The sequence below is a fragment of the Haliaeetus albicilla genome, chromosome 1, assembly GCF_947461875.1.
Source record: "Haliaeetus albicilla chromosome 1, bHalAlb1.1, whole genome shotgun sequence".
NCBI classification, from domain to species: domain Eukaryota; kingdom Metazoa; phylum Chordata; class Aves; order Accipitriformes; family Accipitridae; genus Haliaeetus; species Haliaeetus albicilla.
This window is the reverse complement of record NC_091483.1, coordinates 9976725-9995728: the sequence shown is the minus strand read 5'-3', so window position 1 is coordinate 9995728 and position 19004 is coordinate 9976725. Positions and strand designations below refer to the sequence as shown.

Below are 19004 nucleotides of genomic sequence, written 5' to 3'. Positions count from 1 at the left end.
AGACGCTAATAAGCTTCTGATCTGCAGGCATTCAACGCTACCGAGAAGCTGACTTCTCTCGCGTTAGATGGGGTAGCTGGTGAGTGACACGCCAAACGGATGACGAATGGGGTCTGCAGATGTACACCAAGAGCGAGCTACCGAAGGGTTTCCCTTTCAGAGCCAACTGAAGTAAACACACCACCAGGGCGACGGCAGAAAGGGCTAAATGTGGAACTTTCAACACACGGTCAACCTCCTATTGTGTTTGCAAAAAACTCCCTCCCAATCAACAAAACAGAAAACACCAAAACAAACACAGCCTGTTTTCCTCCGACACCCATTCAGCATCCTGCTCCCTGAAAGCAGGTCCACAGTAACAGGTGTCACCAAGTACAGGCTCACGCTGCCTGTTATAGGTGACCTGCTCCTACCTCTAGCTGCTGTAATCAATTAATTTACAGGCAGTCACAGAGCATGCCCTGGCTAGGGAAAAACAGTTTCCAGAGGCTTCGGGCTGGATTCTGGGATTAACCACAACCGCTGCATGTGGGTCACTGCTGCCTCGCTGCTCCCGGGGCACAGCTGGGGCGCAGCTGGAGTTCAGTTCGGCTCCTGCCGCCTGCTCTTCGAAGGAGGAGAAGTTCTCTGCACATCTTCCGCTTGGCACAGCGGCACCGCCCGTGCCGCAAAGCGTGAAAACACAACTTATTCCCTCTCAGCTCTTGCCTGGGTAGGCAGGGTAGGAGCCGCGCTCTTCTGTCAATTGCTCTCAAATCTGCAGGGTATGGGGTACGGCAGGGAAGGGAGAAGTTGCCTCTTGCCCCATGCTTGGGAACGTGCCGCTGGCCATGATTTGGCCTACAGGTCTTTGCAGATTAACAGATGGTATCTTAGAATATACCTGACAATAAAATGGGAGGGAATTCCAACCCCAGTTAATGAATGACTGCCAAATGCTGCGCCCACTTGCAGCCACAACAGACCACAGCTGAACTACTAGAGGAGAAGGGGCAGAATCTGATGGGATGGTTCTTGCCAATAACAAAGAACAACACGCCGTGTCTGAAAGCACCCGTGTGTCATGAGGCACTTCTATCGCGGACGAGGTGCATCACCACAAAGCCCTGAATGCCGGACCTCCCATGCTCAGACTGATGCGTGCCGGGGCCAAAACCAAACGAGTTTCACTGCTGATGCGATAAGTAAGTGACTTCAGACCTTTAATTAGTTCAGGGGAAAATCTAGGACCCGTGTTCTACAGTAAATGGCTCCTTACCTGGCTCTGTTTTAGAAAAGAATGTGCTCGCTAGTAAGAAGAAATGAAAACACTGCAACCGCAAGCCAAGCGTGAGGATAAAATGCTACAGTATACAATATCAAATATGCCATATCTAGCATGCTGCTACAGAAAACTAATGAAAACCCAGGGCAGGAGTACACACAGAATTGAAATAGCACAATACTACTGCAAGACGTTCATTTCATCCTCCTTCATTAGGAGAGGTGCTCAAAGTGCGGCTGATCAGACAGAAGGCAGCCCAAACTTCGCCTTTTGCTGTGCTGCTTCATTCACAGAACTTTTTTGGTATGGTTCCATTGAGTGAACATTCTCCATTTTCTTTGAACAAATTGTATTACACTTGTTTCTCATCAGATTACATAAATTAGCTGAGAGGGTATGGATTCAATTACAGTCCAGATTCCAGACCTCTTAAGAACTGACTGTCTAACACATTCCTTTCATTTAATAAACTGGAACCAAATGAGGATTATATCATATAAATAATACTCCCTCGATAGGGCAATGCAATAAAATGGCAAATAAACTCAGAGGAACCGCGTAGATCAAATACAAGAGCCTCTGATATTACCCACCGGACTTAAAGTATGAGTATCACAAAAAATTAATTGTTCATTACTTTTACTTTGCATTGTGAACAAGAATCTGATTCAGAGGGTACTTAAGACCAAGTTTAGTATCTTCTGACAGCCTCAGACAGCTAAGGAAAAAATGTGTTGCAGCAAAGTATGGATTTCCATATTTAAAAGATAATTTGATAGCTCTGCACAAGATACCAACCTCTCCTGCAAAATCCAAGGCTTACAATCTCCCAAGAAACTAAGAGTAAATACAACCAAGAGTAAGGGCTTTGTAAAGCTCTGAGTGAGGCAGTTTCCCAAACTGACTTGTTCTTAAAGAAGGCAGCATTTTGGAACAACTTAAACTGATATGACAACTTTTAGGAACAACTGCTTTTGACAAAAATAGCCAGTCTTCCAGCCCGAGAAGTAGCTATGCCATCTATAGTCGGACATTTTTATACCTGCCTAAACGTGTAAGTATCCAGAGAAGAAAAACGTGGTGAAAAGACTTAGATTCGGAGCTCGACAAGAGATTCAAAGCTGAGGGCACAAAATTACACATACAGTCAAATTATCCCCATTCACAAACAGCATTCTTGACACATTATGAAGAAGCTGGGTAGAAAACAAAGAGGCAGAGGAACAATGCTGCCAAGATGAAGAATGACCGTTAAATGTACAATCACCTGTAAGAAAATTCTTTTTAGACTACTGAAGAATGGCTGAAGACACGTTTTGATGACAGGCTATGTAATTACAACTTGTCTAATCCTAAAGCTGTATTTAACCTGGCATGCAACTACGAATACAGGATCCAGCAGGTGAAGTTCAAATTTAAGACTCCAACCAAGAAACAGGATGTTTTTATCTACCCAATGAAAAGGTTTTCAGGGGACATGGTAAGTTCTCTGCCAACGGGAATCTTAAAATCAGTACAGTACTAGCCAAGTCTTTCTTCCTGGGCTGCTTCATGCCTGTCCTCTATCTGTCCAACGGCATTCTCAATGATAACCACGAGAGACAGCGCGAATGAAATGCGCCACTCTGAAAACACCTAACTGATGCAAAATGGGGTGCCCGACAATTCCAGTGGACCACGGCATACATAAATGTCATGAGAGATTTTCTGTGCAGAGATGGGGCTTCTAGGAAAAAGCAGTTTGTATACACGACACATCAAGAACCGCACCATTTAACATAAAGTGAAGGCTTTTTCTTTAGTCAATGTACAGCACGTGAAAACTTCAAGATATATAGGTATAATTAGATATATATTTATATATCTGTATATGAACCTCATTAACTACAGTGCATACATTCACACACATATATATAAATAAAACAAACTAGCCTTACTGGCACTGCATATGCTTTAATGCTTTACCTTAACTTCCCTTTATGTTCAGCTGGAAAGTTCAAATGCAGTTTTGCATGGGTTACATTCTAATTATAAAATGCCATATATAAGTAACAGTCTACCCCCCACGCCACCCTTTTTGTTTTTTAACACACAGGTTAAATAAAATACCACCTGAAGCTATATTCTGCCACTAGAAAGAACGAACATAGTGAGCCATGCATGAAGTTTGCAGTGTACCCTGGTTCTGACAGAAGGGAGGTGAAAAAGAGGGTAAGCGTATAGTAAATGAGACTTTTTCAACTCAGAATAACCAGGACTAAGGACACCTACTGGATACAACAGTGACATTTCTTATTGGATATGACAACAATGATTTAAAAAGGCTTATTTATGAGTCACTAACAAAATCCTAATAGTAGAAAGAACGTAATATGCAAAGCAGACGCAATATTATGTTCACTCCTGTTCTTAATTCAGTCATAAACAGCAACTGTCTGTTCATCCCTGTGATTTAAAAGCGAAAAAATCAGGATTTTTGCTTCCCATTCTCAGGTAGTGCTGAGAGATTTCAGTATCTCTGCCTTATTACTGACATCTGCTGTCCCGTGAACGAATAACACAAAACCTTCACCGGCCCACTTGTCCCCTCCAACACTCTTTCCTGCTTTCTCGCTCCATGACACATACCAGAGTTTGACTGAACAGTATTTGCATCCATTTGTGTTACAGAAAGCCACTCTCAGAAAATCGAGAAAATGCATTAAACTCCTTTGCACTGGACACCTTTTCACCAGGAGACAGTAACTGCGCATGACATTGCAGCTAGTTGTCGACAGTTCTTACCTTCTAACACGTGGGAAGAGAAGACTCTCATCATGATTCACAACACCACTCCACTGAAAGTTTTACCATCTCTTCCCCTGTGTCCAACAGCACCTGCCTGCTGGATCACATACTGCTTCAGTGCTAAGCACGGTCCCAGGCCTCAGTCAGACTGCAAGCTTTGCTGCACCAAGCCTTTTCAACTTGGCCTCCACCAAGAGAAGTGCACAAACATCTCTCATACGTCTATCTCCGGGCTCTCGTGCCCAGGATGTACATTAAGGAAAACACATTCTTCAGTGAGAAAGCTCATCGATGATGCTTCTCATTAATCACAGGTAGCACACCATCTTATTTGCCACTGGAAGACCCCTGCAGGCGGCCCAATTTCAAAGCAAAGCATCCTCCCATGGACTCTGTGGATAGAGCAGGCAAAGCTGGAGATGTTCTGGCAATCGCTCACTACAGCTATGTGGCCTGTGCCATCTCCAGAAGCGTGCTCTAGAGAGCATCGCTCCAGAAGCGATCATGCGTGATCGAAGCACATCGCGATTTACGGACTCCTCAGGGTAACAAGAGATGCAGAGACAGGCGACAGTTGTAACGTCCTGCTTAAGTTTTATGTTTTGCACTAAGTAAATTTGACAGGGACCCTTCTTAAAAGCATTCTCCACAACTAGTTCTGATCACGGTGTTTGCTTTTCAGTGAAAAATGCTTTCATAAGCTATTTTCCTACTCACAACCATTTAAATCTTTCTCTGTATATTGCCTAAATACAAACAAATGAAAAGTCAAGGTAAAAACCTCAGATCAGTGCTCCGAGGGAAAAGTCTTTTCTTCCCACTGAAGTAGGCTTCAAAATCATCTGTTGTCAGTCTGTGGGCATAGTCGATGTATGCGGACACCTCCTGGCGACGAGAATTTCGGTCACGAATGAAGATGATGGACTGGAAAACACAAAGGTGGCCACAAATGAAGAACAGAAACACACATACGTGCACAGAGTTCCATAAAAAATGCGTTTAGAGAGTATAGGAACATTTTCAACTTCACCTGGGCCAGGCTTCTGTTAGAAATTAAGACGCTTAAATTATGGCTTATTACAGCATATTCTTAACACAAGCTTGGCAGCATTGCAGTAAAAATAAATACAAATGCAGTGTCACACAACATGCCCTCGTGTATTCCCCATGTCTCCTGCTGCCACTTTGAAAGGGTTTTCCCACAGGTCCTGGGCCGTATCCGCCCGCCCCACGCACACAATCCTAAAGCAGTCTAATGCCGTCGGACACCTATTTTTAGGCAAGGATGGTTTTGTTTGGCTATTCTACAACGCTACTGTCCACGCACCAATTACTGGACCAAAGTAGGAAGGTTGAAAAACGTTATTTTATTTGGGATGCACCTCTACAGCCAAAGCAAAACTTACTCAATTTAATATTCACAGCAGATATTTAGCTTTTCAGAAAGACGGCAGACCGGAAACTGCTTACCGTACACCTCTCTATTCTGTGCTGTGACCAGAGAACAGAGCAGACATGGCCAGCCCTCTCTCTTGCAAGACAACCCCTGTACTGTTTCATTCCTAACAGCTAATGAGTTCTAGAGCAAAAATCTGGTAATGTAAATACAAGCGAACAAACAGAAAACAAAAGCTGTATCCAGAAATAAAGCTGACTAAAGCAGGGTGGCTACAAGTAGGAGAACCGATTACCCGTCCAGCTGCTGCACCTCCTTTTGTCAGCGCTGATTTGAAGGTGGTGCAGAGGCACCTGGAGGACAGCGACACATTCAGCAGCGGTTCCGGCTGCGAGAGATTACTTTCTGCCTTAGGGTTGAGATGCACGTCACGGACAAAGGCGCCAATGGGATGGCTTTCTATAACCGCTTGTTGCTGGGAAGCCCCGTTTCCCATTTACTCTCTACTCCTCTGTTCCTTTACCTTTTATTTGCTTTATCTTCCAACTGAACAGAGAATAGGTTGGTGGAAGGCAATTCTTTTTCACACACTACCGTAACACAAAAAGCAAAAAGAACTGGTAGGATGAGTGTGGACTTGCAAGACAGAAGGGTTCTTGCATCCCAGGATCCACATAAGAAAATCTAACACTGAGCGTAGAGGTTATCAGGTAGGTGAAGTATAACAGTATTTGTTAGCTGTACACATTTGTTTTTACTCAACTGAAATCAAGTGATATTTGTTTTTTGAATGTGGGGGAAATGGAAACAATACCACATGGAACTCTTTCAAAAAACATTTATTATTTTAACAGCAGCAGATTTCTAGGGTGTAATGGTTTATCTGGCAAGCCTCTGTTATACTTGAGACATGTTTCCTTTTCCAATTTCACATTTAATTCCATCAAAACATGTGTTGCTCATTTTGCAATTCTGTACCATCAACGTTGTTGATAGGAAGAGTCAGAAGAATCTCCTGTACTACATCTGACCATCTTGAAATACATGTCTCCTCCCTATCCCCAGCACCTTACGTTTTGAACAACTGGTTTATATGTCTGGAGAGCCAGGTAAGGGCAGATACGAGGCCATGAGAAAAATAAGGTTGTCCCCAGCACACAGCAAGGCAACTGTACGCTGCATGTACGTTTAAATACAAGACGAGGTGCACGTCAGTCATCTGGAAAGGGGATTCACCGTCCGTCAGAAAAGCTAATTTTAAATGAATGCCTTGACTTGCGCAGTATGACCCAATCGTTTTAAAAAGCTGGCGGATATTATTTGCATCATTAAACAGACAGCTACCTTTCAAGGCTCTTCCGCTTATAAAATTTATCTCCTAAAATAATGTTCACACATTATCAGCTATAAAGCAACACGGAATTACAGGCGAGCAGAGATACTACCATCAAAACTGCTTCACGAACTCTAAGAGAGCAACCGGAATACCTAAACAAAAACGTTCTGTGTTAAAGGTACGCTTTTGAGGACTACTCCTCAAAACCCAAGGCCTTTGATCCTCCTCATCTCTCAACACCGTTTCCCTTCTTTCCTCATCCCTGATTCACTTCTAACCACCTATAAGCATTCATTCATTAAACTATGAATCAGCTTGAATTTTCTTAAGTTATTCTAAACTCTTTAATTGTCACACCTTTTTATACAACAGACTTGCAAAAATTTGCACTCTTTCCTCCCAAAACGATAAAGCTCCTGATTAAAAAGTAACTGAAAGACAGAATAAAAATACCATAAAACTCACAAACAGGAAAATCTCCTAAAAGTCTCTTCAGTACTCTTACGATTTGTCTCTAACACAACAAATTCTTTGAGTTTTCAGGAACTTACATAGCAAAAGGCGAAAAAGCTTTAATTTAAGACGGGGTTTGAAAGCTATGCTTACATATAGCTTTCGGGCCTAACAACTGAACCTATTGACAACTGGGGTAAACTGACTTACAATTACTACAATTTAGAGCAAAGTAGAACAGAACAGAATGGAACAGTTCAGTTGGAAGAGACCTAAAACGACCATCTAGCAACACGGAGTTCCTTTTCCCACTTTTCTCGTCAGTCGCTAGAGGCACACAGAAGTGGGGTTGCATGAAGGACTGAGGAATTCTCACAGTTTCAGTGGAGTAAATACCAGCAACAACGCTGCCCTCAGCACTGGCATGCAGAGGTGCAAGTTCACTAAAAGCCGTGGAGTTGTGCCTCATAGCTTCAGCCATAAATTTGGCCCATAAAAGCCCATACATCCCCACAGCAAACAACCGGTGGTACCGATGCTTTTGAGAGTCCCGCAGGGAACTCATCTCTCTTGGCTGGAGATGAACCCCATACTTTGCTGGTCAGGAAATGCATACGAGAACATGTTCCATAGCTATGTGCAAGAGAGACACAACCAATGGATTCAGAAAGCCTTAGCTGCATGACTCACCCCAGAGAACAAGCGATACATATTTTCTCCTGAAGTTCAGATACGTCTCAAAAACATGGCCTCTGCACTTGGGAGTGAGGTCAGATGTCACGCTCCTTCCAGTACTGATGCTGCAGAAGGCAGTGGGAGCGGCGTGCTTAAGGCCAGTGGTCCGAGGAGTGTTAGCAGGTGAGAGGACGGCTACTGGAAATGCTTTGAGAGCCGACTCTTACCAGCTACGGTTTTACCGAATTCACAGCCCGCACATCCAAGTTCAAGTAAGTTACACGAAAAAAGGTCTAAGTCTTTCACAGGTAGCACAAAGGAAGATTTAAGCCCACAGAGAAGGGAGATGTGGTATTTCTAGGGGATGAATAGAAATATCTCTATATACTTACATTTATATTTATTTATATAAATATAAATCCCTTCATGGGGGAGAGGCTGAGGCAGTGGATAAAGTTCAAGGTCAGTAAACCACCATTTGGAACAGAGTAGCATCCTACATTTCACCACTCATCTTTCTCACTTCCATCTCCAGTGATATGTTTTTACAGTAGACAAATATTGTGGGATGCCAATGCCCCGATTACTCCGAAACCATTTGTAGCTGCTGCTTCCTATAGACAAAAGCAGAACATTTATAAGGAGCTGCACTTGCCAATGCTACATACAGGGGCACGTTTTTCAGGAGTGTATGTATGTGATCCTTGGAAAAGACTAATACCAACCTGTCACACTTCAAACCAGATGAAAGAAACCCAACAAACCACTGTGAATAACCAACTCATTCAGACATTTATTGATCTTCTCTAACTACACAGAATACTTGTATGATTCTATTGCCATCACTGTTTGCCTTTTAACGTGCAGCCCTACCACAGCATTCCAGTAAGTGTGTTTCTCCCACTCACCGATCATCGAAATCAAGTAAAATTCACAATGGCTTCACCTAGCCCAAAATCAGGTCCTATGCTATCAGTTAGAAACATTGGAAATAGGACAGTTAAACGGGGACAAACATAGAAAGAAGATCAACTTCTGAGTACTTCCAGCACAGGTAGAAACTTGAAGCACTGAGGCGTTTGATTTTGAGTTCAATGCTCGCATGGTTTTCTTCCCCCAAATACCAGAGGTTCAGTTAATTTGGATGATATTCCGGGAATTTGTCCGTACCAAACCTAAACTACAAAACTTTTGCAAGATGTACACCATGGTACACGCTGCTTCCTATAAATCCATGTATTGACAAATATTTTATGTACCAGGAGGGCCTTCTCATTCATGGCACGCACCCGATCAATCATGAAGATCCACTCCAGCCTCCTGCACACACTTCTAATTTTAATAGCAACCTGAGAGCTGTCTCATCAGCCTCATTCAAACCAACGAAACAAAAGCGTGTGATCTCTGTGTTGTGCTTCAAAACCATGAAAGAAAGAAAGGAAAGCCAGAAAAGCTGTTCAGGCAGGAAAAATACAAACACAGCTTTCCTTTGGCCATCATTTGTAAACACTGCAAACTTGATTCTCACATATATTAATGCCATTATATACAGTTGAGGGGGTATAAAAGGATTTTAGAAGAGACACAAATTACATTTGCCTCCTGCTCGCAGTTTGCTTATACATCGCTAGCGTTAGGCTGAGTAAGAGTCCAGCCCATAAAGTGGACTGCTTTAGGTATTGAGTTTTCCCAGGTTTTGAAGCATGTTCTTCAAGCTGTGCTTCAAAAGCTACTAAAATCATCTCCTTAAAAGGCAGGATTGTGCAACCACAAAAGCCTTCCACCTTTATCTTAAAAGGAAACAAACTATTCTGTGCACAATTTCCACGTGATACCTGAGAAAATATTGTCTATGTTGGGGTCTAGTTCCATTTGCGAACTTTTAAGTTGTAAGAGAAAAACAAACACCACCTGCCAATGATTCACTCCTACGTATGTTACTTCATGCATTGAAACATGTTTCCTAAAATTGGTTTTGACTCCCAACAAGACCTTACCACGGACACCTAAATGTCAGGACTTGCCCATCATTTGGGGTATATTTGCACGCATCATAAAACAGGTTCAAAGACAGAAGACCTGGTTCCACTGACACTGGTGAGCGCTGATCAGACTTGCTAGGTTGGAGGACAATTTGTTTGCATTTTTTCCTATTTTGGTAACATTACCAGAAAGAATTACGTTCCTCACGTTAAGTTAAATCTGGCTCTTTGAAATATTCCACACCCGAAGGATCATTTCTCTCTGGTTAGAGCACTAGGGTGGAACCAAGAGACCTGCCAAACACATCACTCCTCCATGCCCCGCTCTTCTCTTGGAGGAATCGGTACGAGTATCTGCCCTGCACTGCCGTAGTGTGGGGTTAGTCCGACCTGTGATCTTAGTCTGCTGCTGAGTAATGCTGCTTATGAAAAGAAAAGCTATTGATACAGGTTAGCCTTCTGAGAAAGACCTCAGATTTGTGATCATTCCCACGTAACACAAGGCTGCCTTCATTTTTTCATAAGGTGATGCTGCAAATGAGCTCTCCAGGGCTCAGACCTCTTCTCTATGCTAGCAGTACAGCAAGGGCTAACATTGTTTCTAAGACCAATTAATATCCCTGGGTGGGGGAAAAACAAGGGGTACTTCTTAGGGATTAAAAGGTATGGGTGTCAATTATCTTAAGAAAACTTGTAGCTCGCCCGAAACCCTTGCCTTTCCTCTATCCTCAGAGCAGAACATTCCTTCTGTGAAAGAAAACTTTTTAATACGGGCTTTTCTTTCAGCACTTCCTCAGCACAGTTTGTGGGCATGTCCTACGCACTAATTACAGCCATTTTATAACTGCATCCAAGGACTTCGCTGGAGTGGAACCTACAAGATGGCAAATGAACTGGAGCATGCCGTGATTCAGCTTGCTATGAAACTATTGCAATGCAGACGTGTTCAAGTGCAGCGTAGCTGGAGAAAGAGAATATATGGGAGTATAAAGAGACCAGCCCTGCTGTCTGGTGAAACAGTCTCGTAATGCGAGTCCTTTAATAGCATGCCAAGCTGAAGGTAGATGATGGGAAAGTAAAGACAGACAATATTTAGGAGTGAATTACTAATTCACTGAGGAAGCTCTTTTCATGTGGACAATATCACAGGTGGGGACCCAGGGGAACAAGCACAATTAGGCCAAAAGGGACAGGTGTAAAATACATTACCAGTTGAAAAATATTTTTAATGAGTAGCAATTTATTTTTGTTGCCTAGTGTTTGGCCTTATTTGCCACCTGCAGATCACGTTACATCTAATAGAAATACCAGTGGGCAACAGTAGTCAGAGAAAGGACCTCACCTCTCTATCTTTAAACCAGATGCTATTACCATTTCTGCTTTGCAGGTAGGAATAACTTGCTGACCTATTCTCTTGGGCAGCTGGGAGTGAAAGCAGCATAAAACATGGGCTTACAGGTTGGGATTTTACCTTCTGCACAATCTGATTTTGGGTGAAGGGAGCAGAGTACAGCAGTCCTTTTAGCAGACAGATTGAACCAGCACTAAAGCAAGCCTAGAACGCGCTCTGTGCGTCCCGTATTTTCATCCGGGCAGGATGCCATTTTCATACCATTCTCTTACTTGTACTAACTTTGAAACGTTTCTAAAACTTGTAATATGTCTGAAATTACTTCAGTTTCCTTCTTCTATGCTCAGAAATGCCAAGCGGGCTTTTGAAAAACACCTATCTTTCACCTACTTGTTACTGTACAAAAGAAGAAAAAACAAGGACTTTGAGAGTAAGAGATCACATCAGCCTTTACTCTGCTTTCTTCTCATCTACTCAAAATAAGCAGGATGTGGTCTAAAGGTAGATGCAAATTAAAAAAAAAAAAAAAAAGAAATAAGAGATCCTTATGCACACTCACACAAACATAAAGTTTGTTTGCCTTGGTTATTTTTCCTTACGTAAAGTATCTTCAAGCTCTGACCGTAGGAGTTAGATAGCATGTCTATACACTTTCCCTGTTCAGCACCTAAATGCTGGATTCCAGCCCCAGAGAGCACTGCCTGATGCTAACGTGGGACACCAGAGCATGCAGAAGTGGTCTTCGATATTTTATTTAGTTAGCAGAAACACAGAGACAAAAACTGTGCTGTAATATAAAGCGGTTATGTGCTGTACCTTGTACCAAATGGTAAAACTGTTCAGTGGTTCACAGAGACCTAGTTCACGCTGCTGTTGCAGGAATAGCACTGAGGGCAGACCACGGAGCTGCTAGAATTATTACTCAAGGCCCAACACATCAGTTGTCAGAGGGGTAAGCGGAAGACTGCTGTGCTGAAGGAAGGAGTTCAGGGCTTTTGTTAGGGACTGTCTGCATGCTGTGCTTTTATGTGCCAGGCAAAGGGCATCAGATGCAGCATTCAGGGGATATTTTTGAGGCCGAGGCACCTCAGAAAGATCCTGAGAGCGAGGCTGCTCTCACCTGCCAAGTACTGCCAAGTCTAGATTCAACCCTAGCTCTGCTGCGCACAGCCTGTACCATTGTTTTGGTTAAGAGAAGCAGCCAACTTATTAGAATAATTTAAGTAGGTAACTGAGATACAGACGACATGTTTCTCTGTCACTGGGGCCAAACTCTTTGAAAAGTCAACTGTGTGCACCCACTCTTTTCTTCCGTCCAGACAGGCACCTTCACAGTTATGCCCCGAGAGCAGCCCCCGACTATTGAGACTGCAGAGCCTTTCCACAAACAGCCCGAGGAAGCGCAGCCCAGCTGCTGCACTGCCTGCGGCGACGGTCCTCAGGGCCGGCCGTGCCGAAGCACTCTGCAGCAGCGGCTGGGGTGCGAGTCATAGGTCCACAACAGAGTTTGCCTTGTTTAAGAGTTCCCTGTGTTCCCCTGGTGTGGTTCTGGGCATATTTCAGAAACACAGGCACCGAGATGCATACACGCACAATAACCTAACTAAGCTTTTTTCAACCTGGGAACCAGCATTTGTGGGAAAGAACGGCTGGCCAAGAAGCAGATGTTCTAGCTTTCAACTCTTCAGGAAAAAAAAAAGAAAAAAAAAAAAAAAGAAAAGAAGAAAAAAAGATCTGGTTACCCTTCAGAAGAAGAAATGTTTGCTACGTATGTGAAACATGTGCTTCCCAGTTCCTTACTGTTAAGTGTTCGGCAGCTGCTCAGACTGGAAGAAGCTCTGTGGACTGTGAATTTGCTTATCTATGTAAACAGGGTGTTGCCTCAGTTTGAAAACAGTATTCTGGCTGAGAAGAGCCTGCTGAGAGTGTGAGTTTAGATTAATTCTGTTAGCATTAAAAAAAAGGAGCTTATTAAAAACAGAAATGCACATAGAACCAAAAATTTGCTCAGACAGACATAAGAAGTCACCCTTAGCAGCAAGGAGGTAGCCACAGCCTTTGGGTTCAGCTAATGTGGAACAAGGCAAGTTTTCCTGGCAGAGGAGCGTTCGGTCTCCGGGTCGATGACGGATAGTTACTGCAGGTAATGCTCTGAGCAGAATGAAGGAACGTAAGGAGGAAAGCAGCAGACGTATAAAAGCAGTTGTCTGTATGTAAGGAAAAGTCGGGGAGAGAAGGAAAACAACAAGAAACAAAAGAAAAAAAAAACAAACTAAAAAGAAAAGCCAGTGCAGGACTCCCCCACGCCACCTGAATTTAAGTGTAGGACTGGGGAGAGGGGGGTTGCTTTTTAATTAAGACCTATCAAAAAAAGAGAAGTGCAGATGCTACCTGAAACCTTTTGGGGAAGCAAGCTTTTCTTTAAAGCTACCTAAGAACTACAAACCTTTTAGTAAATTCAGAAACACAAAGCCAAACCCAAAAATTAACTCAGTACATTAAGAGAAAAAGCTGAGGGAAGAACACCCAAGAACGCCCAGAAGAGCTGCCATCTCAGCCTGTTTATGGTCTCTCAAATCAACAAAATTTTTTTGAACCACCAGCTCCGCTAAGGTGCTGGCTGAGAGCGCGACTGCACCACAGTAGGACATCATATATCACCATATCATGACTACCATGATCCCATACGAATTGAAATAAAAACAGGGGTTTTCTAGCTGCCCAGGATGACACTTCATGCCTGCTACAGAAACTTAGTTCCTGTGTGCTTCTTCCAAATCCCTCTGCCAAGCCCCAGCACACAATTTTTCCATGGCATCCAGCCGAGAGGCAGGATGAAGGATTTAGGGGATCTGGGGTCACTGCAGCTCCCTGTTGTGCGGAGACCAGGGGAAAAAATGGAGGCTGAGTGCCTACTCCAATGCTACAGCCACGGATGGCCTTGCATGGTAAAAGAGACTTTAAGGAAGAGGGAAAACTTCACAAAAAGGATCCTTTGTCAACCAAAACCTTCCATGACATTTCATTCTTTTAAAAAAGCATCCCTGAAACTTATTTTGTTAAAACAAACTGCCTTGCAGGTAAGTCCCTAGTGAAATCTACTAAGATTCCTGGAGGGTTTCACCATTTTCTCAGTATTTGCCCCATTGCTGAGCTCTGTTTGCATTAAACTTTCACCAGTTCTTGTTTTCCTCAGCTAAATGCCTTTTTTTTTTCCCTTGGCATTTCAGTGCCAACATGAGTTTAGCTCTGAAACAAACCAGAAGGAAAAAAGCACCACTAGCTTCTCCTCTCATTTCACTTCAAATACATCAGCTCGGAGCGTGTTTGATAGCCACATTATTTTACAGTCAGTAGCAAGTCAGTGGTTCTTGCATGTCAACAAATACATATACACACATGTACTCCAAATGATCATTGCAACTGATGCTCTGTCATAATAGTAACTTCAATACGAAACCTCAAGCATCCCCAGCAAAAAGAAATAGTCTCAACTCAAGAATCACTGGAAGGAAAGCTGACGCAAGTTTTCTTGAAGACGTGCGAGAAAAAGCATCCTTACTCCTGTGCCTGAAAGAAGCCCAGATGGAAATCCTCCTGAGCACGCAGTGACAGTGGGCAGTAAAACCCACTTGCCTGGACTGCTCCAGCCCCCACTGTACTGCAGGGAGCCGAGGGGCAGGAAGAGATGTTGTTATTAGGACACAAGGCTGCGCAGGAGACCATCAAAAGCCACAGCAAGAGCTAGAGATGCTGAGATAACCCCATCACACGCAAGCAACAGGTTTGGCAAGGGCCCTGGGCTACTTGTTTTTGACAGCAACGCCAATTTCTGCAGCTTCTAAGTGAATAGCAATAGCCAAGTCTGGCTGAATGAGACAGGAAAGGCATCTTTCCTGCATCGAGACTACCGCGGCCACAGGACACGTTCACTTACACCAGAGAAACGATCTTGTTCTGTACCCTGTCTCCATGAAAACCCAGAGAACTGTACACTAACAATAGGCGAATCCTACCAAGTCTTTACGAGCTCCAGTTCTACGGTCCACCTGTAACAAGGACACATGAAGGCAAAACACCACTTGTCAAAGGGGATTTGCTGGCTGATGGTAAAGGCAATGGTCTGATCCTGGGAAAGCTCTGTCCTTGGGTCACAAAAACAGAAAACCAGCAGACTAAAGTCCACCAAAATCTGTTCCTGTCCTGTTAGATAAACTAGCAAAAGATTTCAGCCTGGAAAGTATGTGAGAAGAAATGCAGCCTTTTTTTCCAAGAAGCTAAACGTTCAAAAGTCCATAAATATTGCTTAAGGGTTTTGGGGTGAGGTTTTTTTTCAGCTCGCTCTCCTATACCTGCTCCATCAGAAGGGCATCGAAGTATTTTCCCTGGCAAACACCTAATTTATGAATAAATAAGTAGTGAGGCATGAGAAACTAGAATAATAAGAGTATGCCTTAAAGTCAGTGAAAGGGACTGCTCAAAGCCTGCCCAAATATTGTACCAACTGAATTTCCACGAATGAGCCTGACCCCCAGACAACAGCAGCGCTGCACAGAGGCCTCCTGTATTCACATCTTGGTCATCCTTGTTCCTCCTCTGATGGAAAGAAAAAAAAATTTTTTTTCTCTTAATTGCCCAAGAAACCTTTCGGGGCCCCAGACCTGTCCTGCTTGACTTTCTCTCCGACCGCGTGTGTCTGGGCGGACACCCAGCCAGAAGAAGTCTCCCCATAGCACCCGGTCCCGTGGGTCTGCGGGATGAACAATCCCCCAGTGTTCGGCGTGCTGCAGGTGTCTCGGGGTGTCAGCTGCCTGCTATTTATTATTGGTTTGCTGTGTACAGGGAGGCAGGCCAGGCCATCACTAACAACTCTGTGCAAATGGGTCAGGGAAAGGAAAATAAAGCCTGTGCAGCGGGAACCTTTAGGGGCTGGGGTTTTGCTGGCAAGGCTGGCCTCGTTCCTCTTTAGGTGCTACTTAAAAATTGCTACTTGTTTGACTTGGAAGCGACTTCACATAGCTGGGGCTGTGCGAGGCATGCGTCGCAGGGAAACCAGCTGCAGGCAGGTGTGCTGCTTTTTTATTTCAGGTCGTACTGGAGGAACACTTCCTCTGCCCAGTTCTGAGAGGTTTTCTTTTCAGAAGTATGTTTATATAATTTGTTTTCCAGTGGAGAAAAATCACTGTAAAAATAGTAAAGGATTCATTTGCATATCTTTGAACTTGGGGGGTGTTGTTTTGGTTTTTGGTTTTTGTTTGACAGAAAAAAAGAGAGAAAAGACCTCTTACAATTACATGGAAAAATATAAGCAAATACTTTTCCAAATTCCAAATCTTTTCCCCTTTTCCACTGACCTAAGAATAAAACACGATCCGTGCCGCCCCTTCGGTGCTGATAACGGTTGCAGAACCTCTTGCAGTTACATTTTTTCTTGGGGGGATTATAAAACGGGACTCACATGTAGCTTTGGGATTAGACAAATAGCTCAACTTCAGCAAACCAGATGTCTCTAAAGCCGCTGTTTAAGACATGGCTGAGGGAGCATGCTGGCAGTGCAAACAGCGCGCAGGCACGCTGGTCACAGGCCTGGGGACTGCAGCTGAGAGAAGGTCACACAGACGGGCTGTCAAAAACAGCCTGGGAAATTAAATGAGGAAAACAGATCTCCCTGCTTGCACTGCTGGATGAGCAGAGGCACCCCAACCCGGGCGCTGCACGGGGCTCTGGCTGGGTGTGCACAACCCAGCGGAGCGACCTGAGCATCTTCCCCTGGATCGGGGCTTTGTCTCACAAGACGTGGAGTCCATCTTGGCCAGGAAATCTACAAAACTCAGCATTATTTTGTTCCCAACAGCCATAACCTATGCTTACCCCAGGATGTCCCACTGCCTTGGCAAACATGATGTTTTGACAACCTACAGCTCCAGTCATCGAGGCAAACCACAGGGCCAGGGCTAGTCTGGACTCTTCTGCTCTCGGGCAACAACCCCCCCAGAGCGATTTACTTTCAGAGACTCTGTTACGTAGAGAAGTCCTCCCCTAAGGAGATACATATACACAATCCACTAGGATACCAGAATGTCCTTATTTTGTACCAGACTACCTAGCTGAATGGGAATCAACGAACACCTTAATAAAGCAACAAGTTGCATAGAATTTAACAGCCTTCCTCTTGAACGGCAAGGACTGAAATGAATACATCACCCCCCGCACTCTGGGGTCATCTTTACTTCCATAATAACAACTTCAAGGCAGTGATTCTGCTGACACAAGCAAGTGTTTGCTTTTCTGAGGCCCCCCCCTTACTACTCCTTGGCCTTCAGGGCAGCTGGAAAACTAGCTGTGTTTGGCAGGTGCAGAGGGGCCAACTGGTGCTAACATCTACAGCGACCTCCTTCTCCAAAAGCAGCAAAATGAGCTCTTTCCTGAATTTATTCACACCAAGGTACAAATGGCCAGTTTACTAAAACCGATAAAATGTCATTTCTCTTGATGCCAATTCTGATGAAACCTAGGAGGGACAAGAACAGCAAAGGAGAGCAAGCAGAAATCAAAAACTGCAGGAGGAACACGCTCTGATACAAAAAACAAGAGGGTTGAACTCCAGGTATGATGACAGCAGCTTCTAGTAGCTGCCATGGGGTTCGCAAACATTTGCCGTGCGATCACATACACACTTCAACTCTCCTTAAGTTATGAGACCTGAAGGACCACTGCAAAAATTCCTGCCAGATAGAATAAGCATTCACTGATGGCTCAAGGTTTATATGATACAGTTAAAAAACAGCTTTACTGAGGTCAATCAAAACAAAAGTAAGATCCCTGGCCCTAGAGAGCTGCATAAAACTTAAAAAGCAGCTCAAACATCGACCGAAGTCCTCAAGCCTCCACAAAGGGGAAAAAAAAACCCCCAAAAACAAAATTACCTAAAAGGAGAAAGACAGGAACGGAAGTAAAATCAAAGCAAAGCAACAGCATCTTGCTTTTAATGTATGAAAGTTTTGATCATATAAAAGCATACTCATTTCTTCCTGTCACCAGGCACAGAAGTCAGTTGGGCTGTTGATTTTGAAATCCTAATTAAAAATAAATTTAACATACACCTGCCTGACTCTCCGTGATCTGCTCAGGGTCTAAGACTTCTCAAAGGCACCTCTCTGATTCCACTGAGTTTTCCCCAACTCGAGGGCAGGTCAAGCCTGACCTGTGCTGCCGGCTCCCAAGCCCTGTCCTGCACAGCCACCTGCAGTGCCTCCCTTCCAACCACGCTACTTCTCCAAGAGAGGAAAAGAATTTCCAATCCTAACAGCTTTCTCCTCTTCTCCTCCTTTTTTTTTTTTTTTTTTTTTTTTTTTTTTTTTTTTTAAGGAGTGACCTTTTAAAACAATCCACCTGTCTAAAGAACACTCCTTCCAGGTATTTGTCAAGGATATTTGAACAGATTTGACCGTAATGAATGCCATGCCTGCAACTGTTAAAATGAACTAGTCGTCCCCAGACTTCCTTTTTTTTTCCTTTTTTTAAAATGCTGTTTACTGAAATGTTCATAAAAATCCGCTTGGCAGCCTCAGGGCTTGAACCTCAGCTGTATACCCTGCGTGTACTTAACACTGGCACTGCTGGAAGAGACCAGGAAGAACTTTTCACTTTTGCATAGGATTGGTTATGGATTCATTACCCAGCTCTGAGGGAGGGGGACAGGCCACGGTCCATGATCTCATGGTTCTGCACACATGGGGCAGTGGTAGGCTCTAAAAGGA

General features: G+C 43.8%; 1 protein-coding gene across 1 annotated transcript in view; it reads right to left on the bottom strand.

The window, feature by feature from the left end:
- The window catches only part of CFAP299 (cilia and flagella associated protein 299), a 230993-nt gene that overhangs the window by 23016 nt on the left and 188973 nt on the right, over positions 1-19004 (bottom strand). The window contains exon 4 of the mRNA XM_069779042.1: positions 4833-4975. Coding sequence (XP_069635143.1) covers positions 4833-4975 — 143 coding nt within the window. The remainder of the gene's footprint in view (positions 1-4832; positions 4976-19004) is intronic.